This window comes from Anomalospiza imberbis, chromosome 5 (genome assembly GCF_031753505.1).
Source record: "Anomalospiza imberbis isolate Cuckoo-Finch-1a 21T00152 chromosome 5, ASM3175350v1, whole genome shotgun sequence".
NCBI classification, from domain to species: Eukaryota; Metazoa; Chordata; class Aves; order Passeriformes; family Viduidae; genus Anomalospiza; species Anomalospiza imberbis.
Window position 1 is genome coordinate 4,065,871 of NC_089685.1, and position 25,199 is coordinate 4,091,069.

The 25,199-nt window shown below is 45.9% G+C and overlaps 2 protein-coding genes and 1 long non-coding RNA gene across 4 annotated transcripts in view; 2 read left to right on the plus strand and 1 right to left on the minus strand.

The window, feature by feature from the left end:
• Nucleotides 1–10,856, plus strand: part of LOC137473621 (store-operated calcium entry regulator STIMATE-like) — a 29,429-nt gene extending 18,573 nt beyond the window's left edge. For both annotated transcript variants that reach the window (XM_068189436.1, XM_068189437.1), the window contains exons 5-8: nucleotides 2,054–2,166; nucleotides 3,248–3,331; nucleotides 4,283–4,399; nucleotides 10,207–10,856. In XM_068189436.1, coding sequence (XP_068045537.1) covers nucleotides 2,054–2,166; nucleotides 3,248–3,331; nucleotides 4,283–4,399; nucleotides 10,207–10,320 — 428 coding nt within the window. In that variant the 3' untranslated portion in view covers nucleotides 10,321–10,856. The remainder of the gene's footprint in view (nucleotides 1–2,053; nucleotides 2,167–3,247; nucleotides 3,332–4,282; nucleotides 4,400–10,206) is intronic.
• A 1,110-nt stretch (nucleotides 10,857–11,966) lies between these two features.
• Nucleotides 11,967–16,872, plus strand: LOC137473623 (uncharacterized). The gene is made up of 2 exons (XR_010998895.1): nucleotides 11,967–12,102; nucleotides 16,716–16,872. It is a non-coding gene; the product is annotated as an uncharacterized lncRNA (long non-coding RNA).
• Nucleotides 14,994–25,199, minus strand: part of ITIH5 (inter-alpha-trypsin inhibitor heavy chain 5) — a 42,147-nt gene continuing 31,941 nt past the window's right edge. Inside the window, exons 9-14 of the mRNA XM_068189435.1 lie at nucleotides 23,246–23,555; nucleotides 20,014–20,567; nucleotides 19,593–19,643; nucleotides 18,423–18,539; nucleotides 16,743–17,120; nucleotides 14,994–15,736 (exon numbers count right to left, since the gene is read on the minus strand). Coding sequence (XP_068045536.1) covers nucleotides 15,438–15,736; nucleotides 16,743–17,120; nucleotides 18,423–18,539; nucleotides 19,593–19,643; nucleotides 20,014–20,567; nucleotides 23,246–23,555 — 1,709 coding nt within the window. The 3' untranslated portion in view covers nucleotides 14,994–15,437. The remainder of the gene's footprint in view (nucleotides 15,737–16,742; nucleotides 17,121–18,422; nucleotides 18,540–19,592; nucleotides 19,644–20,013; nucleotides 20,568–23,245; nucleotides 23,556–25,199) is intronic.

A 25,199-nucleotide genomic window follows, 5' to 3' on the forward strand; every position in this document is an offset into this window, starting at 1 on the left:
AGCAGGTTGTCTTTCCTTGGGTCTGTGTGTGGTTGCCACAGTTCTTGGGCTGTCCCAAGGAAGTTTTGCTGGTGATGGGGAGCACTAGGAATGCTGCTGGAGGAGGGCAGTCAAAATTCAGTGGGTGCATGCTTTGGGGTGAAGGAGAATATTAATTTCTCCTTTCTCTTCTTTGGCCTGGTGAGCCAAAACCTGCCTCGAGCCGTGCAGCGCACAGAATGCAGAACGAAGTGCCACAGGCCATGGTTGTGGTGGTGAATGGTAATGACCTGTCCCTGCAAGGGGCCAGGTGTTTGGGAGAGATCTCAAACCTGCTGCTGCTTTTTGGGCAAGCTGAGGTGACAGAGGGAAGTGCTGTCACAGAGAGCCGATTCACAAAGGGTGCTGTGGCTTTAGTCCTGTCCCTCCACGGGGGACAGAGCACAGCTGACAACACAGAGCAGAAGGGAAAGAGTTCAAATGCAGGAAGGATACAACGGATGTGTTTGTTTTCCTGTGTTGTTTGTACTCAGAGCTCTGATGGGTGGTGATAATGTGGGGGTTTCTGGGAGAATTGGTTTGTTTTGGGGTACGGGGCAAAATAGACCCAACTTGTGTGCCAAAGGCAGCCAGGCATCCTAATCTATTGGGAGAGGCTTTTAGGAGGATCAAAGCCTCTCTGACACCAGCCTGTGGCTTCCAGCTGCCTCTAACACTGCTCCCATCTCCTCACAGACCACCCATTAAGCTGTTGCCTGCCAGGGAGCAGAGATTCCTCTCTCCAAAATCCTCCACAGGCTCTGCTGGGTGTGCTTCCACATAACCTTTCTGGCTCCCTCTTCCTGCCCTCCCTCCATGCAGTTCCTGCTGGTTTGGCTCTCTCTGCTTGCTCTCCTCATCCCTGCACCCTCAGCCTCCCGGTCCTTCCCTCTCCTGTTCTTTGCTTCCTTCTCAGTCATGGTTTGAGCAATTAAGAATTTGGGACATGAGGTGATCCTACCTTGGACACTACCAGGATGCCTCTACGTTTTAGCTGTAGCTTTGGAACGAGGCAGGTGTTTTGGTATGTTGCTAACAAATGACAGAATAAGGACAAATGTACCTGAAAACCTGATTTGCACTTGCTGGGAAGCCAGTCCCCACAGAGCTAGGGCTTGGTTGGACACCAGCTCTTACCAAATCCCAGTATGTGCTGCTGGTTTTTGCTGCGAGAGGTTTTTATTGGTGTGGATAAATGTGCCTTTGCAGACTGCTGGTGTTGTCTTCTCCTGCCACATCTCGACAGAATTGTGCTGAAAAGTGGGGAAAAGTGGACAAAAGTGAAGCAAGGCTCCCAGCCTGCTGCCATCTGACCACATTGAGGGTTGGCATCTGTCAGTGCCAGCTGCACAGGTTCCCTTGCATGGATGGAATTCCAAATTCCGGGCAGATTATGCTGGGAACAAGTGTTGCCAGAGGTTATCTTTGTCTTTAAGTAGTAAGAGGAAATGCTGCAGCTTTCCTGAGCCAGATACAGTAGCTGAGTATTGCAGACCTGAGATATTCTGGTGAGCCAGGGGAGGTGATAACCAGCTGGCAGGGAGCTCACAGAGGGCTGAAGTAAGCACATGTAATAGATACAGAACCATTATTGTTGTTAACAATACAAATATGCTTTTCCTTATTTCTTGGTGAGCACCCCCTTGGAAACATTCATATTTAATTAGCATTGATTCTTTTTGAGTGAATTGCTTTAAAACCTGGGGTGATGGAGCCCCTGTCTCTTGCTCAGACAGTATCACATAACCAGCCCTCCACTTCATCAGCACAATGAAATAATTCTGTTCAGGCCTGACAAGTTACACTGAGTGTAGTGAAAATGGTGACTTGAAATTCTCAAACTGTTCCTGGTAACTGTGTTGGTAAGGCTTGGCAGGGAGCACATTGCAGATTATATTTTTAATGATTTATTTGCATTTATTTTATAGAAGAGTGTGCAGGTCCTTGTAGAGAGGAGGGTCAGTATCAAGCATGAGACAACTTTTCTGCAAGGCCTCCTGTCCTCTGTCCCAGATTTAATATTCTGTTTTTCCAGGTGACCCTCCACAAGCTGCTGCCTGGATTGGCCAGTGTATCCTCTACTTGCTGATAATGGTTTTTGAGAAGACTGTGATTAGCCTTGTCCTGCTTATCCCTGGTTGGACAAAGGTAAGCAGTATTTCTCTAGCTGTAGCTGTTGTGGTTTCCTTTTGTCAGCTTTGCCTGATTCATGGTTCTCATTATTGAGGGCCTTTAATCCTCACACTTACTGACATCACTCTGTAATCATTAGCTATTACTTAAATTTTGGGAAACATGAATTTCATAATGGTTTGGCTTTTGGTGCATTATCTTGCTAATCAAAAGCTAATGGAATAAGATGATCCTTTAATTTTCTTTCCTGTTCTTGGAAGACTAAAATGGGCTGGGCTGGCAGCTGAGTTCCTTCAGTTCTGCCAGAGGATTTCTGTGTTATTCTGTCAAGTCAGTCCATGTTGGTGTTTCGTGATCCTGTGCTTAAACCAGGGGATTAGAGATTAATTTGGGAAGTGCTATACGAGTAATGTGTTGTCTTTTCCTGCTCAGCTGCTTCTGTATGCCAGCAATGCTAATTGTGTTGATCAGAAGTTTATCTTTAAAAACATAAAAATAATAACCTGTGGGGTTTTAGACACTTACCTGTTGGCAGGTAGGTGTGATGGGTGTAAAAACCTAATCCTGAGAATCAGGAGTAACTCCAGCTTGGAGTCCTCTTTCAGCAGGCTCTGAGGTACCAGGCACTGCGTGTAACTGAGGAGTTCTCTCCAGCAGTCTGGGAGCACTTATCTCTTCAAGGGTTGTCCTTCAAACCCAGTAGCCCACAGTGCTGACACTGGGATGTGAACTTCTTCAGCAGCACAAATCCAGATCCAGATATGCTGCTGGATTCCTCTCCATGATTACTGTTCGTGGCTGGTGTCCTTGTTCTGCAGATGAGCTCCAGGGAGCCAAGGGAAGTCCCACCAGCTGTTGTCATGGATAGTTACACTGCAAGACTTGTTTCTGTACAAAATCTTGTGTTTGGCAGCTGGGCTAAAGGAATATCCTGTGTAATCTTTTAAGGGCTGGGTTGAAGCACAGGCTGCAGAGCTCTGGCTGCTCATGTAAAAAGACAAGCAGATTTCATCAAGGATCTTGCAAAAGAGCTGTTCAAATAATGCTAAAGTGTTCTAAATGATGTTAAGTGTTCTAAATGTTTTCTCCTCTGCAGCTTCAGCAGATCCTCCTGGGCTACATCCCAAACCCTCAGCTGGAGCTCGTCCTGGTGATGTTTGTTGTGCCTTTCATAGTCAATGTAAGTGGTACCTCTGCGGGTGCTGGGTGGGCTGGTTTGGAGATTACAGTACAGCCTCATGGGAGTGTGCCCAGGGACTGGCTGGGGGCAGCCTTGAAATGCCTGGGACAGGGTGGAGAGGTGTGTGAAGAAATCTATCTTGTCACAAATCTGTCACTGCCACAGTCTCTGTTCCCAATTCCCATCCCTTTCTCTGAGCTGCTGTGGGGCTGACTCTTCACCCCTTGGAATAAAGCTGGGTCTCCTTAGGTGAGAGCTCATCTCAACAGCATGGGGATGCCCAAAACGCTTTAATGTCCTATAGGATGGCTTGTGACCTTGACAATCCAGTCATTTGGCTGGATGTCAGATTAAATTACAGCAAGACAAGGTGCTCAAGGTTACCCAGAACTGTCATTCTTCTCAAAACTAGTTTGACAAAACCTCTTGAAAGCTCAGCTCTTTCGAGCTGCTGCTCAGTTCCTGCTAAGGTGGGAAGTGGGAACAAGGTGTTAACACTCAGATGCTCCCTGGACAAGCAGGGAGTTGAACTCGCTTTCAGCTCATCCCATGCACATTTCAATGGATGCAGCACTGGCAAAGTTGGCTTGATCTGCCTCTCTCCACCTTCCCAGGCTGCACTTCCACATTGGAAAGATGATTCTGGTCCTCAAAGAACTGACCAGGGACTGGTTCAGGCAGCTACACTTTGGATGGAGCTTGGTTCAGTGGTTATGTTCTGGTGGAAACTTGGCCTATTGTGGTCTTACTTAATCTGGATCTTCAACAACTCTGGAAACAATAGGACTTGTGTAAGAAGGGACTTAAGGAATTTGACTCATCCAATCCCCATGGACACAATTGATGCAGGGCTGATGTCTGGAGAAACCAAGAGGAGAAGAAATATCTGTGATTGAATAACTCTGCATTTTGGTCTCTGCAATCTGTTGATGTAACTTCTTTCTCCCCAAGGCCATTATGTTCTGGGTTGTGGACAGCTTGATCATGAGGAAATACAAGCAGAAGGATACCCTAGACATCAATGGATCCACAGAAACTCCTCGGGCCAGGAGGACTGAGGAATCTCAGGTAAGACCAGGAATGCAAACCTGTGTTTCAGACCAAGATGCAAATTTGTGGCATGGTCTGTGTGTTTTACCACAGCCCTGTAACAGAACATCACATTGCCTGGACCTGGGGTGGTGCTTCATGAATGTGGGTGATCACCCTGCAAAGTCAAGCTCACTCTAACCACGAGCAGTGTCACAGCCCAGGAAGTGTTGCTGAAATACTGCCCTGAATGATGACAATATCTTGGGGGGATGAGCTGACTTCTGCACTGATCTGTGTGTGCAGGCTAAAACTGCCCCTCTGAGCTTTGCTGTATTTAATTGTAATTAATTTTGGCTGGGTAGAGCTTACTTTCCTCTCTGTAATTGTTAGCATCCCTTTTAGAGGACAAGGCTTAGCTGGGAATCCTATTTTTGTCAGCATTTGGTATTTTTTCAACCAGATTATTGTCCCTTAGCTGGAGGAGGCTGTGTTTTGTGTAGTCTGAGCCCGACAGACTAAAAGTTATGGTGGGGGAGGAAATGCTGCAGTTCCAGCAGACTTTGTTCTCCTTAATCATGTGTGCTTTGTTGGGTAGGTGGTGTCTGCTTCTCACTGACCTTTGGGCAGAGTCCACAGTCCTGGTCCCTGGGAGGAATTCCCTTACTTCTGCTGGCACCCAGGCCTGGTTTTAGTGTGTTCTGTGTACAACTGCTGATATCCTGCAGCTCACTGGTGAGACTTATCAAGATAAGATAATTTCTGGCAATCACAGCCTGGCTCCTGGAGGAGCTTCTGCTGAGGAATTCAGGATGAACAGAAATAGCTCTTGCTCTCTGAGAGTTCTTTCATAAGGAGTAACTCAGCTCTTGTGCTGATAGATGGATGGCCCATCACTGGTGACATCGCAGCGTGCACAAGAGGTGGTAATGTTTTAACAGTGTGTGCTTGGCAGCCTGCACAGCAGCCAAGGCTTCTGTGTCCCAGGGGTGCAGTGGAGAAGTGTCAGAGGAATCCTGGCTCTGGTAGGGAGGGCAGGCAGATGGGAGCAGCTGCTGAGACAACAGGGACAGTCCTGCTGGTCCTCCCTCTGGGTAAGCAGCTCTGGTGAGGTCACTGGTGTTCAAGCCCTGCCCTGCTCACTGGATGTGTTCCTGAAGGCCCAAGCTCAGTTAGAATTACACCAGCTCAAAGGCAGAGCTGAGGAGGTGACATCTCTGTTTGAGATAAGGATCTCCTTCACAGCTTTTGGAACCAAACCTTGCAGCATCCAGGCTCACAGGTGGTGGCTGCCATGGAAGTGTCACAGCTGGTGTCACAGGCACTGCTCCTCCATGGAGATGGAGCTGCACCTCTGCCTAGTTCCACTGGAGCACTGCAAGTGTTTTGTGAGCTCTAGCTCACTTTTGGATAATCTGAAGGAACAATACCTGCTAATTTCCAGATGCTAAGAAAGCCTCTTCTGGCAGGTCAACAGACAGGGAGTTTCAAGTGGTGGAAACATTTCCCACAACCTGCCACTTTCTGTCAAAGGTTTCTCTCCTTCCAAGTACCTGACTGCTTTTCTCTGAAGACTTCAGCAAAAATTCAACAATATGAAGGTCATCTCTTCATCCTGAAACCCTCTGATCCATCACTGCAGTGGAGCTACCAAGGGGACTGGTTTCTCCGAGCAGGCTGCAGGGATTGCCTGCTTTATGCTCAAACATGTTGCTGTGCCTCTGGCCTGACAAATATTTTGGGCAGAGAAGGAAGCTTATGAGGAAATACAGAAGTGGGTGACCTGTTTTCCAACTCTTTCTTGGCACTGGGCCTTCAGGAATAGCCTTTAGCTCCTGCTTCAGGTGTCAGCTTCTTAAGCTGTGAGCTAAAGATCATGTTGACTGGCTGAGCCCTACAGCTGGATTGACTGGAATTTAGTCTCAAAAGCAGAAAATGAGCATTTGCTGGGCTTGTTGCTGCTAATCACCTGTTCAAGTGAGGGAATTTCATGTTTCCCTGCTGCCCAGTGGAGGAGGAAGGGGGGCTGAGGAGTGCAGGGCAGAGCTAATGTGTCCCACAGGTTTATCAGGGTTCATCAGGGCTGTCTCGCTGCAGGCGCCACCAGCTCCCCATCCCACTGCCGACTTGAATTTCAACCCTCTGCCTGTCTCACCAATGGAGTGTCATTATTTTCACATGAACCAGCAGTTTGTGTTTGGAAAAGGAGGGGGAGCGATAGGAAGGAGGATGGAAAGAGTGGGCTGGAGTTAACCTGTTACAAGGCCACGCTCTGTGCCTTCTCCAGGGGCAGCAGGAAACCTCAGCTCTGCCCTTGGCTTGGAAGAGCAGCTGGGCAGCAAGAAGAAACCCAGCAACAGCAATCCTGCTGCTGGTGTCACTTACTGACTCTGTGCCTGCAGCCAAGGAAGTGGCAGCCTCTTGTGGGCTTTAAATCTCCTTTGGTGAGCCAGAGGATGAGCTCTTACTACTTCTTTTACACTGAATCCCTGAAAGGGACAAACTCCCTCTTATTGGCTGGAAGAATTTCACCCTTCTTTCCTTCCATGTCAGCCTTAAGCTTTGCGTTGTTTCAGTCTCCTGCCCTGCCTTGTAAATGTTCATGGAGTAATATTTTTCCCCTCTTGTGGGACAGAAAAGGATCTCTTGAATGCCAGTTTGCATCCAGTGCTGTTCAGCCTGGGGAAATTAATTCATCTGCAAGGCCCTTATTTTTGCTTTGTATGTGTCCTGTCCTTGACCCAAGGCTCTTTTCCTTTGCCCTTGTAACTCCCAATGAACTTCAGATCTTATCAGTGATTTCTTTGTTTCCTCCACTCAAGAAAACAAGTCAGTTTTAATAATGTTTTATTTGATCTTTTTTCAGGTTTTTTTTTTTTTTTCCCCAGGGAAGTGGATGAGTTTCTGTTCCTTTCCTGAAGGCTTAAATTTTTAGAGACAACCCTTAAAGCAAAAGTCCAGTAGCAGTGGTACTTGTGAGAAAAATTAAGGTGAAATTAGAGGCTACTGTGAGGCTGGAAGGAAAGTTAATATACTGCATGAGGGCCTGCCTTTGGTCAGGATGGAGTTCAGCACCTGTCCAAATTCCCTTCATAAGGAACTCTGTATTTTGGCATTCATTAGTTGAAGATGCTGACAGACACCAATACAGTGCTGCTTACTTGTAAGTGTTGAAACACTTAGAAAATCCAAGAGCAAGTTGGATTTGCTGAGAAACAATTTTATTTTTGATTTTTAATTAGCTCAAACTCATGGTGAACTCAGCTGCCAGGTCCTTACAGGCAAGATAAATGAAGGTGGACATAGAGGTGCTTTGGGAAGGAAGCTGTCCCACCTCACAGTCCTTCTGACTTGTGGCAAATCATGATGTGGGATGTGAGGTGTTTGAGGACTGCTGAGTGAGACAGCAGCACATTGTCCCAGGGCTGGGAAACCATGTCCCACTCCCAGCTGTGCCACCAGCCCGCTGTGATCCCGACCTGGATGCATCTCCAGGGAAAGAGCCTTGTCCAAGTTGTTCTGAAAACTCCCAAATTAGAGTGGGGCTTGCAAATGATACCTGAGGGTGTGTGCTGTGGCTGTCATGGCAACGAGGTGCTCTCTCTTGGTGCTGCTTCCTGGGGAATTGTGGAAAGGTTACTGGGGGACTGTTGTTCATGGAGCTTCCCGTAAGTGAGGTGTTGGGGCATGGGTTGGACCTGATGATCTTGAAGGTCTCTTCCAACCTAGTCATTCTGTGAATTCTGTGACGTGTGTGGTGGGCAGGTAGCAGCCTGGATGGGTCTGGATGCACAACACTGTGTCACCACCCCTGCTTGGCTGCAAGGGGTTTTGAGTTTTCAGCTGAAAGCCACCCAAATCACCAGTTCAACAGGCCCCACAACCAGTCTGTTGCAGCCTGTCAGAGCTCAGTGAGTTCACAATGCTGCCTGTGAGTAATTACACATTTCTTCAGGTCCAAGAGCATCACAATACCAATGTGATAAACAGAGGAAATCTTCACGTGAGAGAGATGGAAACTTTCCAATGTGTGTCCTGAACCAAAAGAAAAAAAAAAAATCTGTGACACCAATGATGGGGACAAGAGAGCTTAATCTGTTCTGCTGCTGTCCTTTGGGTGAATGACTGTGAAGAGAACAGCCCTGGATGGAGGGCTGGGGTGTGTGTGAGGGTGGGGAGCAGGAAATCTTCCCCTGTGGCTCTTCTGCTGCTTTGAAGTCACTGACTCACTGGAGTCGTGTTTTTCCTGATCAGTGGTTTTGTTGCTGTGGTGACTGGCCCTGTGGTGCTGCCTGAGTGCTGACAAGTGGAGGGCATGTTAATTCACAGCTGTGTGTGGAGATAGAGATAGGAGCAATTCCCCCTGCTCCTGGTTTTGCCCAAGGAATCTTGAGCTCTGGAATGCTGGGAATGTTCTGTGTGTGAGCATTGGGCTGAAAGTCCAGGAACCATCCCTTTGAGCTGGAAGGCTGCTGAGTCGGGCACAGGGAGGCTTCACAGTGACAGTGCAGCTTCTCTTGCCCAGATGTGGGTGTTTGAGGACATGGGGGTAGGATAAGGTGGAGCAAACAGCCTGGTCTGGAGCACAGCTCTGATGAGGAGCAGCTGAGGGAACTGGGAATGCAGGAGAAAAGGAGGCTCAGGTGTGACTTTATTCCTCTCTACAACTCCCTGAAAGGAGGTCGTAGCCAGGTGGGGATCAGTCTCTTCTCCCAGTTAACAAGAACAGGACAAGAGGGAATGGCCCCAAGTTGCACCAGAGAAGGTTTAGATTGGATATTAAAGAAAATTTATTTACTGAAAGGGTGTTCAGGCACTGGCACAGGCTGCCCAGAGAAATGGTGGAATCACCATCCCTGAAAGTGTTGAAAAAACATGTAGATGCGGTGCTCAGGGACGTTTAGGTTTAGTGGTGAACCTGGCAGTGCTGAGTTAATGGCTGGACTCAGCCTAGGAGGTCTTTCCAACCTTGAGGATTCAGTGATTCTAACCTGTCCTGCCATTAATATTATCCATGCACACTGCTGGCTGGCTGGCATTGGGTTTCAGCTCTTCTGCAGTCACTGCAGCCATCTCCTGGATAAAATCCAGCCTTTTTCCTCTTCCAGAGGATGTGGCTGAAAAATGCCCACATGTGGCTCCATCTGCATCTTGCAGATACTCCAGGCTGATGGCAGTCAGTTTAGAGCAGCTCATGGTATCCTCAGGTGTGGAGTTAACTACTGAGTGTGTAGGGGTTCCTTTGGGTCCTCCAGCAAGAAAAAAAAAAGTGTTTTTTTACCTCAAACACCAGTGAGAGGTGTCAGTGCTCTGCTTTGGCTCCCACAGCTCAGACTGAGCCAGGAGCTGCAGTGTCAGGCAGAAACGAGGTGCTGCCAGGCTAGGACACCGCTCCTGAGCTGGCTCCGTGGCTGAAGCTGAGCCTGTAGCCCTGCTTGCCCTTCTGGCTCAGCTGTGGAGGTGACAAGCAGATGAGGGCCTGGGAAAAGGTCTACATGTGGTACAGCTGTTCACAAAATATGTGGCCTTGTTTCTGTACATGTCCACTGAGGCTTCAGCCAGGCCTGGACATCCATGTGTGAGTTCTGTCCCATGGGGACCAGAGCCTTCAGCTGCCTGTTCTGCTCTCAAGGAAGGGCACTGGGACACCAGATGGTCAGGGTGCCTGTGCCTAAATCTGCTTGGCTGTTCAAGGTCTGGATGACCTTGAAGCCATACCCATCTGCCAGAGAGGATTGGATCTGGCAGCAGACCCCTCTACGGGAATGCTTGACTCGTTCAGCAAGCAGTATTGAGAAGCTCTGAGACCTTTGACTCCATCAGCATCTGTCTGTTCCCCTTTCTAGGTATTGCTCTCTCCAGACATGGATTTTGATCAGTCTGAAAGCGACCAGGATACTTCAGGACTCTGGGGAACCAACCAGAAGATGAAGCAGCCCAGCTATCAAGTGGTCATCTGACAACAGCGGGAGAAGGGAGGTGGAGGAAGGAGCAGCACTGTGATCCTTGAGCTGGCCAAGGAAAGGCAGGGTGGGGAATACTGAGTGACCCTTGTGGATCTACAGAGACCTTTTTGCCTGCCTCATCTTAGACCTATCCTGCAGTTGTCCTGTGGATGCTGTCTGTGCATCCTGTACAGGCTTGAGCAGTATCTGCTTTACCTGTCTGCCCCACATGCAGGCACGTTGAGGTTGGGGATACAGGGATTTTTTTTCCCTGGCTGGACAACTGGGTGTGACTTTTTTTCCTTTTGTCAGGGCTAGAGACTGAAATGAAAATATTGTCTGGTTTTTTAATAGAAAAAGAAAAAAAAAAAAAAAAAGGCTCTATTCTGTACTACCTGAACTGTGACACTTTTATATGCACAATGCTCAAAAGAAATGGTTTGCAGTATGTATTTAAATGTCTTGAATTGGGAAGCTTGTCCCAGTGGATCTGATTCTTTTTACTGTTTTATAAGGAATACAATAAATATGTGACCTAAAATTGCTTCATAGATTAAGTGCCTTCATGTGCTTAATGTTCTGCACGACCCTAACGCTGTGAAAGGGAGGAAGGGGAGCTGTTGAAATCTTTCCTGACCGGGGAAGATTGTGTTTCTGCAGCAGGGCTGTTCTGGTAAACCTAAAGATGAAGAGCTTGAGCCACAGAGCTTGGTTTCTGTGGTCGAGTTGTAGGAGCTGCTTCGGTGCAAAGCCCTGATGCTGCAACATCAGCCTGTGCTGGGCTCCAGAACAGACTCAGAGATGGATCCCAGTCAGCACCTTACAAGGGAGTGTTTACTGGAAGTTGACAGCTCGCCTTTTACTTAGTTTAAAACAAACAACTGAAATGTCTGCAGGAACTGATTCAAACTGTATCTGAAAGCCCCATTAGCTAGCCCTGTTTTGGGGGTAAGGAAGGACCTGGGGTAGTACTGCTGCTGGAAAAGACTCTGAGTTACCCCAGGCCTGGCACTGTCTTGCTCCAAGTGTGAAGTGCAGGGCTTTGCCCTGTTTGCTTTCCTCTTAGCACCCTGTATTTGTCTATAAACACAAAAATGCAAAACACTTTGCAGCTGTCCTGGGGAGAGAGTGAGCACAGAGCAGCTGCACCACCCCACTCCCAGGCTGGATGCAGGGACACAGCTGTGGAGAGACCCAGCCAGAGTCCAAATGGGGGGGATAGTCCTTGGAGCAGGGATCCAGGATCCACTGGGCTGCTATCCCTAGTGGAGCCATAGCCAGGCTTTGCTTCTTGCAAGACAGCTCCCCTTTAAGTGATGGATGGGAATGATCTTTTACTTTTCCTTTTTCCCTTGTATTTTTCCCAAGAAAACAGCCCTTATTAAGGAGCAAAAATTAAAGGATTTGGATTTTCTAATTTAGATGCAAAGGCTGAGCTAGGAGCATGTGAAGAAATTTGGTGTTTTTTTTTTTTTTGGGGGGGGGGTTTGGTTTGTTGTTTTTCTCCTGACTTCAAAGTGGTTTGAAGCCTTAGATGCAAATCAAAGTCTCGGATGCCCCTCAGTGAACTAGACACGCTTGGCTACACTTGCAGCTGTGCAGCTTTAAACTGTTTTTCTGGAAATTAAGTCCTTTTTTGTTTTTCTTCCTTAATGAAGGGTCAAAATCCTACTTCTGCTGGCACATCAAAAGCCTTTTGGAACACATGGCACACAGCGCTCTGAATAGATTATTTATATTGCTCAGTGCAGTCGGTTTCACTACACAACTTCAGCTTGTCTGGGGGGTTCTGCACTGGTAAGAGTTGGAATAAGTCCTGTGCTGTGCAAGGTTTTGACTGGAAATAGATTAAAAGAGCTCCCCTCTTAGAAACTTGCTCCCTGTTTTGAGGAATACTGGTGTTTTGGACTTTTGTTCTTGCTATGGGCTGCACAGTGCCATCCTGCAGTGGGTGAAGAGTGCACATTTGGCCAAAGCAATCTCCTTGTTCTAAACTGGACTGTGAGTGATGTGATCTTCATTTTGGCTCTCAGCTGAGGCAAAGAGAAGGTTCACAACTGGCAATAGCAGGAGAAGTAAAATGAGGGGGAAGGTTCTCCCTCTCAATCCTTGTGTAGCCAGTGCTGTTTCAGCAGCCCTGTTGCCTTCCCATCTCTGAAATGGTGCCATGCAATTGTTTCCACTGCACTCCAGAGTGAGTGCTCAGCCTCATTCCTGAGCTGTCTGAGCAATGTGCAATCACTAGACACATCTCCGTGAATCCAAGTGCTCTGTGACACTCTTGGAGATGAGAACAAATGCATCTTCACTGCAATAACTGCGTAGAGGTCTGGGAGCTCTCTGGGACACCATGAAGGGCTGTGAGGATCAAGCCTGCACTTATTCCCCCTCGTGAGAGAGGGAAGTGTTGTGATACCCACTTTGGAGCTGAAAAAAATTGAAATTTACAGTCCATGACCTGCCTTTGCTCTTGGGACAGCAGGAGCACAAACTGTTTTCCCATGTCCTGTTCTACTGTATTTAAAGTCTGTGGTTAAACTCTCATTTCAATGTGGGAGTAGAACCCTAGGGTCTGTTCTTGCCTCCTACCAAGTGCATAGAGACTAAAGGACATCAATGACCTTTAATTTCCCACTGAAATTCCTTTGGTTCCCAACTTACTGTTAACTTGTGAGTGGTTCTTTCAGTCATCTGGTAATGTGAGCCTGTACAGCAGCATAAAACACACACAACCTTAGCTTCAAAGCTTGTTTTATCTTTGCCAAATGAAAGCTTCACTGCAGTGTTCACTGTAAAATATTTATTGTGAAATGGATAACTGGAGCCTTAAGGAGACCTTGAGTATATCGCTCCAGGTGCTTCATTGGACTTGATCCTTGTTATCTTCAGGCCCTGAAAGAAATGTGTTTCCTTGGCTGGAGGAGGAGAAAGATGAGCAATGATGCACCTGAATTATTAGCAGTAGGTGTGTGTTTATATATATTATATACATATCTATATACAGAGGAGATGAGGGGAGAGCCTAAGCCAGTCCCTCCCCTTAGCAATACACGTGGGCAGCACAGTGTGGGAGGAGAGGGGAGGTTTCAGTAAGGACAGTTTGGAAACACCTGCCAAACCCTGGGGTGTCCACAAATCCCCTGCCACTTTCCTGTTTGCTCCCTGCTAGTGAAAGGGGAGCTTGTTTGGATGTGGGCTGTGGGTGATCTTCCTACTCTCTTCTTGGGCAGAGAAGTCAACTTCACAGCTGCTCTTCCTCATCTCTTTCTGGCCCACAAGCAAACTGAAGAGCATTAAACCTCTGTGATATTCCACACTCAGGAACGTGCTGAAGGTCTTGCCTTCAGCCCTCCCTCACAGGAGAGCTATTTCTCAAGATAGCAGGGCCCAAAGCAGTAGTTTCTTCTTTATGTTCTGTTCCAAAGTACGAGCCTTGGCATGAGTTTTGTGCTAACTGAGCTCTCTGTAAGGATCTTCCAGAGTGCAGTTAAATCTTCCTGGTTGCTTTTGGCTGTTTCCCTCTTCCAGGCAGCACATGGTGTGAGTTAAAGAAACCATGCTTGCCACCTGCTCTGCTGCCATGCTGCTTGCAGCACTAACGAGCTGATCAAGCAACTGGAAAATCACCACCCCACCCCCAGCAGCTGGAGCTCCAACAGCAACAATATGATTTAATTGTTAAGTATGAAAAAAAAAATCAGGCAAGATTGAACCTATTTCTGTAGGTCCCTGGCAAATGTTTTCTCCTAACACATGGATATAATTTAATTCCTGGAGATGCTTCCACACCCAGCCTCCCTCCTTTTCAATTCTGTAAAGGCAGAGTATTCATAAGCTCAGTTTGGCCTTGCCATGTAAATGTCTTTGTGGTTGTCAAGTCCCCTTTGGACAAGTTCTTTGCTAAAACTCCCCTGTGGCTGATCTATAGCATTGCTCAGTGATGCCTCACTTTAAAACACACCACAGCCTTGCAGTTCTGGGTTTGGAGCACCACCTGCAGTGGGGGTGGCTGACAGACCCTTCTGTAACCTCCTGCTGCCAAATTCCTGCTGCGCACAAATTCCTGCAGTGTAAGGAAGGAGAAGAAGCCAGGGGAAATCAGGATGAAAGTTTTTTGACAATTTGGAATAAATAAAGACTTCCTCCCTGATTACAAAAGCAGCTAGAGTCATCTAGTCAAAATTCAAGAGGCTTCTTTGTAGGCTCACAAGCTGTTGTGGGTTCTGGTTTGTCATCCCTCAGGAAATTTTAATCTTTGCTGTGCAGAAGGGGTGTGATCCTCAAGGACACGGCAGGTCTGTTGGAAGCTCACGGTGGAACTTTGTTTCTTCCTGAGGGAATCAAGACTCAAAAAATCACTAATGTTATTTAAATTGACTTGTGTTGAATTAATTGCTCCATGGAATGGGAGCCTGCACCACTCCTGTTGCTGCTGAGGACCAGAGGTGCTTTTTAAGCACACAGGCTGTGCACCAAGACAGCAATGAACCCCATCAAGGTTTTCACCACTGTTTTAAGGGTTTATAGTGATTCAGGGAACATCATGTTTAGTAGCAAATCCAGACCTCATCCCACTAACCAGGAAAGCAATACCTCCTGTGACCTGTTGATTTAAAGTTTTGATTTTGTTTGATGCTAATGGATCACTGCAGATAAATATCCACCCACATCTCCTCTCTCTTTTTGTCCTCTCCTTTCCCCATGGACCAGGGTTGGAGCAGGTGCTCCAAGTCACTTCTTTGCAAAGCCTATCACCTCAACAGGCACTGTTCTGTATGATCTGCCTTTCATGGGGTGACTCACCAGCCCCAGGGGATATTGCACAGATCCCTGCATGGGTTTATTTTAAGGCCAGCAGCCTCTGCACTGTTCACTGGCTTATTTCTCCCTCCCTTACAACTGAGAGAGCATCAATCATGCCTTTAACCACGTCTTTTCCCCCAGCCTTCTTTTTCTTCAGGAATTTGATGAACATTCATTTAGCATGAGAGAGAGACAGCTGATTTCCAAGGACAAAATCCTTAGTTTCTTTGGCACCAAAAAGTAAGGAAATACTCATAAGTTGCCTAGTAAAGGCTTCAGAAGGGACCTGCTGTCACATGTGCTGCTGCAATGCATTGCTGTGACCAGTCTTAAAGGCTGTTAATTGTCCCAAAGCTGGTCCCTGTGTCGAAGGGATGAGAAGCCAGATAGTCCTTATAGCTCCCATCAATCAGTTTGTCCGCGTTGTTTTTGGCAAACCAGCAGTCGACTTCCTGCTGGCCGTTGTAGATCCTCCTCTGCTTCCACACGACAGGAACCAGCCGCCCCTTCACCTTCAGGGTGTTTGTAGGGTTTGCCTTCAACGCCTCCGTTTGGTTCTGCCCAACCTCCCGATGACTTGTGTTCAGGGATTCCTGAAGGAGCTTAACTTCATCCTTCAAGAACTGACCTAAAAGGCAAGATAAAATAAGAGTCTATGACTGGCTGATTTGTGCCTGTTTATAAATTCTTGTGGTTTGTTTGGGCTTTTTGGTAGGATGCATTTGAGGATTCTCAGCTTATGGATCTGTAAAGGGCTTCTTTGCAAGAGCAGGATGAATCTTCTTCCTGTGATTCATTTCTAAATCCTGCAAACACAGAGGTTAGAACAAAACCCATTTTTTTTCCCATGGGTCACTAAAGAGTTAAAGATGTTTTTTAGCTGCCAGTAGTAAGTTCCCTTCTGTGGGACATGGTTACTAGAGGTTAATAACCCACACAATGTCCATCCGCAAGCAAAAAGTCCTAGGCCTGAAGATTCAAGTTCTGTTCCCTTGCCTTCTTGGGAGAAAGTTCTTCTAGGCCAAACCTAAGTCTGGATTTAGAGGTTTGTCCGTGAGAGTGGCCTGAGTCCAAAACCCCACTCCTACGGGATCATCTCCTGTTTCAACTGGGGGTGTCTGAGTGGCACAGAAACTATGGCAGAACTTTTAGAGTTCTGCACCTGTACATGATCAAAAACATCAATACTTCTCATTGGCTGAAAGAACACAACCATCTGGCCATCAGCTGATCCTACCTAAAGCCTAGTTCCTTCAAAAGGCAGGGGTGGCTCTTCTTTCATTTCACGTTTGAAAGAAAGGGGCCACAAAAAGTTCTTGTGGAAGGTTTGGTTTCTGTCTCTGTACTTGGGAGCATCAAGCACGTGTATTCTAATAGTAACTGTATTGAACAATCATTAAAAGAGTGGAAATGTGAACACCAGGTACAGCTGGGATAGGGAGAGATAGCTCCTACAGGAAAAGACAAGAGAGGAGTTGGAAGTACTAGAAAGAAAAAAGTTGTTTGAGAGAGGATGTGAAAAGTCTCACCTGGGAGCTTAATCCCCACCTGCCTTCCTCCTTCCCTCCTGTCTCTGCTCAGAAATACCATTTTTGTCTGATCTACAGCTCTGAACCTGAGAACCTGCCACCTACCCAGCAGCCCATGGGAGTCTGAAGAGAGGCCTTTACTGTTGGAGATGTAGAACCCCAGGTGATTCCTCTGGTATGGGGCTGGCTTCTTGTAGTGGTGGATGAGGATGACGAAGCTGATGGAGTCCCGGATGGTCACGGTGATGTTGGAGTAAGCAGAGATGGACACCTCCAGGCTCCTGCTCCTCACGACAGCACTCCGACCACAGGACAGGACAAGCCTTTCCCCATCATCCAGGATGACCCTCTTGGGTGTGATCTCCAGATAAGACCTCTCTGGCTTATTGCTGAGGATGGTGATGGTGCTGAAGTAAGTCCGATGCTTCTTGTGGCCGTTGGGTGGTGCGGGAGCTCCAATTAATTGCCCGTTCACGGTTACACCTTGCAGGAAAACAATCAGTAAATGAAAGCTGGAGCCCAGGATCACAGGATCACAGAACAGTCTGAGCTGGAAGGGGCCCAGCAGGAACAGGTCTATTGCCTCAGTGACACAAGCCTTGTGACTGCAGACATGCAGGCTCGCCACCTCGTGCTCAATTATTTCACTTACCAGTAATCAAACGAGTATAATCAGTCTGTTACGGAATTATGACCTCATACAGAGCACATAAATTTACCCAAGCTCAGAAATACTGGCCTTCTCTGCAGGCAGGTGCCCCCAGTCCCATTAATCACAGTGTACACAGTGCCACAAAAAGAACCACTTTTGAATATTCTAAGGTGCAGATCCTCCTGAGTCAATTAAAGCCTAAATGTCCACAGTAAGATTCCCAGTCATTTTAATATTTGTTGTGATCTATTGTCCATAAGACAGTGACTCACTTCCCACAAGCCTCTGAAGACCCACTGAAGAGTGACAATTAAGGAGGAGGCCTGTTGCTAGCCCAAGCCATTAACACTGAGATGAAAGGCCTCCATATCCCATTTTTCCTGATGGGATCTCTCATTTCTGTCTTCAAAGATTCAAGGTTCTCGTGCTACATAGTCTGTTTTCCTCAAGCTCATTCTGCATTTGAGCCACAAAATCATTCAAGCAGTAGCACAAACAATCTGTGAAAGAAGTTGAAGGGAAACATTGCCTGGAGCTGTATTTTACTAAGGCAGACATGAACACAGAAATATGGGGGCTAGACCACTGCCACACAGAGAAGAATCCTTACAACTTTTTTGTGGGGTCTTGTAAAACAAGCCTGTGAATTGTCTCTGGTTTTTACACCCCTTTCTCCCACTGTTGCCCTGAGCAGGACATAATCTGCTTATTAGCTGCCCTGCTTAGAATTCCAGATGGGATCAGACCGCACTTTGGCTCAGATTGGCTTGGGTAAAGCAGATCCTGAATCATGTGGGTTTTCTCAAGACTGTCATGACTCTCTATCCAGTTTGATGGTTTCTCTGCTAAAAGAGCCATGGTGTTTGGTGAGCCTGACTTTGCTCTGTCCTAAACCAAATAGTGCTGTGAGTAAAGAGGGAAATACCCACAGCAGAGCAATTTTGGCGAGTCCAAAACTTTTATTTGCAAGCTGTGACTTTATAGCTGGGTGAAGTTGAACCACAGAAGAAACTTCTTCTAATTTCCTATCACTTTCTTGCCTGTGAAGCACCACCTTGGTGCCTGGTCTGCTACAGGGCTGGCCTTACACTTTGATTTTCCTCCACAAGAAACTGCTTGACTTGGCTGCTCACCAGATTCCTTGTGATCAGAGACGAGCCGGAGAATGTCTCCTGGTTCTCCATCAATATTGAAGCAGACAGAGAACTTGCTGGAGGGAAAATCAATGACGAAGTGAGGGTCCCCATCCGCTGAGAAGACACGGAAAAAGAGGTAAATGGGAGACGCTCACACAAAACTGCAGTGTCCAAGATTGCAACAAAACTGCTGTTTGAAGTGTGTTTGTCCCTGTTTTTTCTAAGTCCTCCTGCTTTGTTGTTTTTAGAGGGTCAGATGGAGTTTGCCAGGAAATGCCAAGTTTTGCTTTGTTTTTCACAAAGATTGTTTTGTTTTTCTCACAGAAGAGGTTGGGTTTTCAATGACAACTCGAAACCCAAAACAGTCTAGATGAAAACCAGGATATTTTCTTCCCGGAATATAATTTGGGTGATTTATGGGAATTATCATGTAGGTGTTTTGAACTCCTCCAATTCTTTCTTGGCAAGCTACATCCCCCACAGCACACAGAACTGTACATTCTGACCAAGGGCTGCTGCATGGCTCCACCTCACACTGACCCCTCCTGGCCCTCAGTATGAGATTGGAGCAGTCAACAGCAGCTGTTGATCCCACAGTCTTAATTTTTCAACAATCCTTGACCTATCATCAGCTATCAGACAGCTGCCATTTATAAGGCAAGAAAAAATGCTAATTTCTAAGGTAAAATTGACCCTATAAAGAGAAATTCAAGTCAGAGTTCTTGATCTGGACTTATCCTTCAGCATTTAATGTATGAAAAGATAAGTAAAGGTACAGGATGAACAGGAAAAGTGTAAAATACTATTGAATTTTCTCTTTTTTCCATCTTCAACAACTTTTTTTACATTTCAGCATTATTATTTTTAAAAGGTTTTTTCACTATTTCTAGCACAGAGAGAATGTGTTTCTGTTCTCCCCTAACCTGCAGAAGTCACAAACAAGAGGATCAAGAGTTATGGAATATCTGCCTCGGTCACATTCTTTCTCATTACTGATCCTCTCTGTATTTTGGTTTTGTTTTCATTTTCCTCCCTACTCTGTAGGTCTGACAAACAGGATTTTGGCTGGTCACTTGGATGGTTATACCACAGTGATATGCATCTGAGGTTTCCATAAATCAGTCACTATTATTTTGCATTATGAAAGGCATGAAAACAGGCACTGACCTGAAGTTTTGGAGATTTTAATTCTCTGTTTATCTCGCCCTCTGCGTATACCTAGAAGTGGGGAAGGAAGGCTGTTACAATTACTTACTGAGCAGCAGAAAGAGATATATTACAATAATGTTCCCCAAATATTATTCAGAGATATTATGTGATCTATTCCTGCAGCCACTTTAAGTTTCATGTAGAACACCAATTTTTCTCCAATAGTTTCTACAGAGCAGTAAGTGCTTCAAGGGGGTGAGTGAGGGGCCTAAAAGGTTTGCTAAAGGTTACCCAGTCCACAATTAGCAAAACTGGTATGAAAATCTCAGCTTTACTCCTCAGTTCACTGTTTAGATCACCCCTGTGCCAAAGTCGGCCATGAGACATTACCCATGAAAGAAGATTTTTCTACCAGAACGAGGTTATTTTTCTCTCATACCTGGGGGGGCCTTGTGCCCCTGCAGGCTCTGCACCTTTTCCCCGATGCCATCAGTAGAAGGGCTGATAAACTCCTCCTGAGGTGGCTCTGAGTGGAGTCCAGCCTCTTTCATCTTCAGAACAGTGAAGGGGGTAACAAAATTGTAAGCTAGGGCCATCGACTTGGCTTTTTCCATCAATTTGTCCTTTTCCTGAATGTCATCACTCTTCAGCCGAGAGTTGAGCAATTCCTTGATGGTGAGGTAACTCCACGCCCTCTCAATGTAGTTATTGTCACCTTTGCCATCCTCCAGGCCGGGAACACCTCTGATGTCATTTCTGCTCGGCAGGTCAATAGCCACATCTGTTTTGAGGAGGATGTACTTCTTGGAATTGCTGGCAGTCACCTCCACGTGGAGTTTGTCCGAGGTGCGGTTGATGAGTTTTCCGGCTATGATAATTTCAGAGCCATTGAAATAGTTGGGGAAGAAGTTCTGGGTGACCTGCTCCACATCGTCTTCAGGGTAATCAACACGGATGTCAGAGAGAAGGGGTGTCCCTATTTCATCATAGAACCTTAAAGCAAGACACATTTTTCACTGTTAGCACTGTGTGAACACACTCTTGCACTTGTACACTGACAAGGACACAGTCAGGTTATCTAAAATGGCTTATAAGTCATTCAGGGGCAGTCTGAGCCATCAGAAAGCAAATTTAACTACCACATCCACTCTAACTTGGCCTAGAAAAACAGGGTGGGGTTCTGCCCTTAGGGCTTTTTTCAAGGTCTCTGCCCTTAGGGCTTTACAAAGCCCTAAGAATCCTCACCTAAACTTGAAGTTAGCTCTTCTCAGAGCAGGAGGTTGAATTACAGGCTCTCCAGAGGTCCCTGTCAACCAGTTATTCTCTGCCTCATTTAGATTTTAGATGTTTAGATGCCTGCTCCTTAGGCATCTAAACAGAGTCTCTTAAGTATGTTCAGAACCATCCCAGCATGGCCTGGGAGTCACTTCCACTATGGTTCCAGATCTCTGCAGAGATATTTGTGACCACTTAAAAGTAAATTATTGGCTTCCGAGATTCACAGAAAGCACCCCAGTTATTTAAAAAAGTACTTAGACGAGATGCTGTTACCCACAGGTTTCTAGTGGTGTTACATACAGTATCCCAGAGCCAGAAACTGTAAGGCCAAAATGTTAGGTCCACCAAAGCTGAAAAGATTCCAAACCAAAGCTTCTGAATTCTGAAAGACTCCTAGATTGGGTTGGTCAGTGTAGGACAGGCAGGAATACAGTTTTCTGAGAGCCAACAGAGAAAGAAACTCAAGAAAGAATCTCACCATGCCCCCCATAAATGAGGACAACTCCGAGGAATGGAGGAATCCTAGCTGCTAAATACAGGCACCCTGGCACAAGAGAACTCATTTCTTTTTGGCTGATTTTCTGTTGGTCAAGGCATGGCTTTCCTGGAACCAGGGAGGTTAACACTTTAATGCCTTGTTAACATGACCAACCACACTTGTGAGAACACCTCGCACTGTACAGCCAAGCAAACCTTCACAGGGCTCAAAGCCCCAGCTTACAATACTGTGTTTTCCCCACAGCAATGTGCTTTTGAAGGTTCCTCCCAAGCTGCTCCAAGAATACCATATTTCCCATTCAAATGCCAAACTGCTCATCTCTTGGCAAATCATTTGAGTTTAATTTGGTAAATAAACAAAGAATTGGCCTCAGCCCTTTTTTTTAGTTCAAGCTGCATTTATTTGACACATCTGGTTAAACAGACTGTCTGGAAGCTAAAGTCACACTTTCTGCTTTATTCTCTCTCCAAGGGAACCCAAAGCCTGAATTGGTTGACTTTCTTTTAAAGTCTGTCTGAGCGCTCATTGTCTTTCATGCAGACACCTCACTAGATTTAAAAACATGACTAAATTAAACTTGAGTACTCTCTGTAAATTAACTTCTGAGTTGTAACAAACGGTGGAGATACACAACCTGTCTTAGGGTACAATTCAAGGAAGTATCTGTATAAAAATACAACCCGCGGAGCATAAAAAAAAATTACATTGGCACCCATTTAGGTTTTCCCTCCAACTGAGGTTTGAATTGGCCTCAGCAGTGATTGTGCTTTTCTGTATAAATTTGGCACCAGGTGCCAGATGGGTTTGCCATGACTGAGCTTGATAAACAGTGAGCTGTTCATCAGAGAGAGGCGTTTGAACAAGTACTTGCAGCACTGGGCTCCTGCAGCCCAATCAATCAGAACATCCTCTATCTGCCAGGGAATGCCACTTGCTATCCAAAATACATGTCCTGAGGAAGAAATGGTGTGGGTGGAGTGACAGATGGATGTAGAGAATTTAGTTTTGAAGGAATTGTTGTCCATGCATTACTGCCACAGAAGGCAAAGCTCTGGTGGAAAGTGCTTGGATTTATTGTTCCAGAGGAGTTGGGCATGAGCCAGGAGAGAGGTCAGTACTTAATAACCTTCTCTTTTTGGTTTCTGTGGTTAAAACACTAACATATTGGGAGAGAAAGCCAAACATTTTTATTTGGAAACATTGACACATTGCCAAACATTTTGGTCAGAGATGTGGCAACACACCTTTCTGCTGGTCATTACCAGAGTCTCCCCTTGAACTACAGCTCCCTTATCAGAAAAGAGGAACATAATCTCTGGTCCTACTGAAGGATGAGGATTTTAGGAAATTTATGAGGAGTCTGAGTTACAAAGAATGAGGAAATTAGGTGACTATATGGTTATCCCAAGAATGATCTTATTTGTGTTTTTCCAAGTCAAATATTTTGGATATTGGGCAAAATATTGTAATTTCCAAAAAATAAAGAATTTTTTTTTTTTGCTCCAAATTGGAATCTTCATTCCTGATCCCCTCCACACTGTTTATGTTGTTGATTTGATGTATGAAATGCATCCTCTCCTCCTACCATCTCCCTGTGAGGAGTTGGGACCTGTGACCCTCAGCTCTCTGGGTTTACATGTCCAAAACAATGATCTGAATTAGGGAAACAAATGCCTTGTTCTGATGGGCTGGGAAGCTCCAGTACATCTCAGGGGGTCTGCTAAGAAAAAGGAAATTTCTGGGTAGCCATTCAGAGTATCTGATCATACTCCGCCTCTCCCAACCAGAGCTGAGCCTCAGGGAAACTCCAAGTTCTTGGCATATCTCATTAAAGGATTTTCCATCGCAAAATACTTTCCCAGAGAACCCAAAGAACAAAAAAAGCAGAACAAACCCCTTGAGGTGGCTGGCTGCATCCTCATCCTCCTGGAAAAGCCTCGTCATGCCGCAGTTCTCCAGCGCCATCCTCTCCAGCAGCTTGTGGTCCACGTCGTTGCCAATGCCGATGGTGAAGAGGCAGAATTTATCCCGGATGGCATCCTTGGTGTTGCTGAGGATTTTGGATGACTGTGTTTCCCCGACAGTCGGCCTCCCATCCGTGAGGAAGATGATCAGGGACACACTCCTGGCATCGATGTCGTTCTGAGCAATGTAATCATTCAGCAGCTTTGCCCCGGTCTGCAGAGCCCCGTTAATATTAGTCCCTGGGAAGGTAGCAGAATGATCAGAGATCATTTCTCCTTCTAAGAGTGGTGTGAATAATTTCCCTGAGCTCCCTTTAGTGAGGTGACAGCTTCTCTGGACATCAGGATGTCCCTTTTCTCCACATGAAGTTGTTCTAGCCCTTGAATTCAGTTCAGCTCTGTTACTTAGCACAAGTTTGTTTATGGTCTTATGAATTAAATTATGAATTTCAGTTCGTCATGTGAAATTGCTGTTGAATGTCTCAATGTACAACAATCAGCCTGGTAAACAGTCATACTATATATGGCTGGTACAAACAAAAATTGTTAAACTTAATTATGGGACTCTCCCAGATGATATCTGAACTTGGAAAAGTTCTGCTTGCTTTTTTTATTTTTTTTTTCCTGAAGGGCACAATACTTGGAGTCAGGAAAAAAGCCTTCAAATGGGAAAACAAGTGGATGGGTTCCTTCTTCACACCCCAGGGGATACAAAGCTTAAAGGGAAGAGCTTGGTTAGCTGAGGAGTGTGTTTGCACAAAACAACTGGCTAGTGAAGAACAGAACTGCCTGAAGTGGGGTGGGAGGGAGAAAACAAAGTAAACGAGGGAGCAGATGTACATTAGAATAAGCATGAAAAGGATCCAAGCCCACTGTGTGTTAAAAAAAAAAAAAAAAAAAAAAAAAAAGGAAAACAGGAAAATGAGTACAAGTATTCCCTTTCTCCATGTATTTCTAGTCAAAGCACAGAGGGATTGGCTGTGGGACCTTTGCAAAATCAGCACATCAGGGTTAAAAACAGCTCTTAGAAAACAAAGCAGGTGAAATGGGTTAAGAGCTACACACAGCTGACTCCTGGGGGTCCAGAAAGGGAGATCTAGGAAGGTTATCAACAGGATGTGACAGAAAGTCAGCTCATACAGCATGTACCTAGAAACTCAGTGTGCACAGCTCCAGTGACTGCAGCAAGACAAGGAACAAGAAAGCAGCAAAGGCTCCTGAAAAGTCCTCAAAATCCTGACTCTGTCTTCTGCAAAATGGTTCTCAACCAAAAAACCTGTACCCACATATTCTAACTCTCTCAATCTCCAGGCAGATCCAAAATTTCAGAAAGAACTTTTTCCCCAAAACCAGAAGAAAACCATGTCATGTAGCAGAGTGTGTAATTTTATACTCAGTTATATCATAGAACTACCAAGCACTGAAAACTGCCTTTTGCCATGTGTTCAGATATTTAGCAGCAAGATTTTTCTCCCACTTCTTTGGTGTGTAAGTACAACACAGAGGTGTAACCAAACCATGTTCTTTGTGTGTGTTCATGTTCAGTGGAAGATACTCAAGGAATAGCACCTTTGTAGGGAAAACACAGAGTTAGCCAAACCTGGAAAAAGCCTGAAGCACCTGTGGTGGAGAATCACTGCACCTTCCTATTGAACAACAGTCAATAATTTCCTTTTTCTTTTGTTCTCTGGCAGGTTCATGGGCAAACCCAGCTGGTTCCTGCACAGCTCTCGTGGCACTTCAGGAGTAAAAGGCTTTGTTCTTTGAGTTTAGTCCCACGATTGGTAATTGTTTAACTGGGCAGGTCCCTTAACCACTTCCTAAGCAATTCCTCGCACAACACAAACAGCACAGCCAACCATCCTGTTTGCTGTGTTTTTCCAT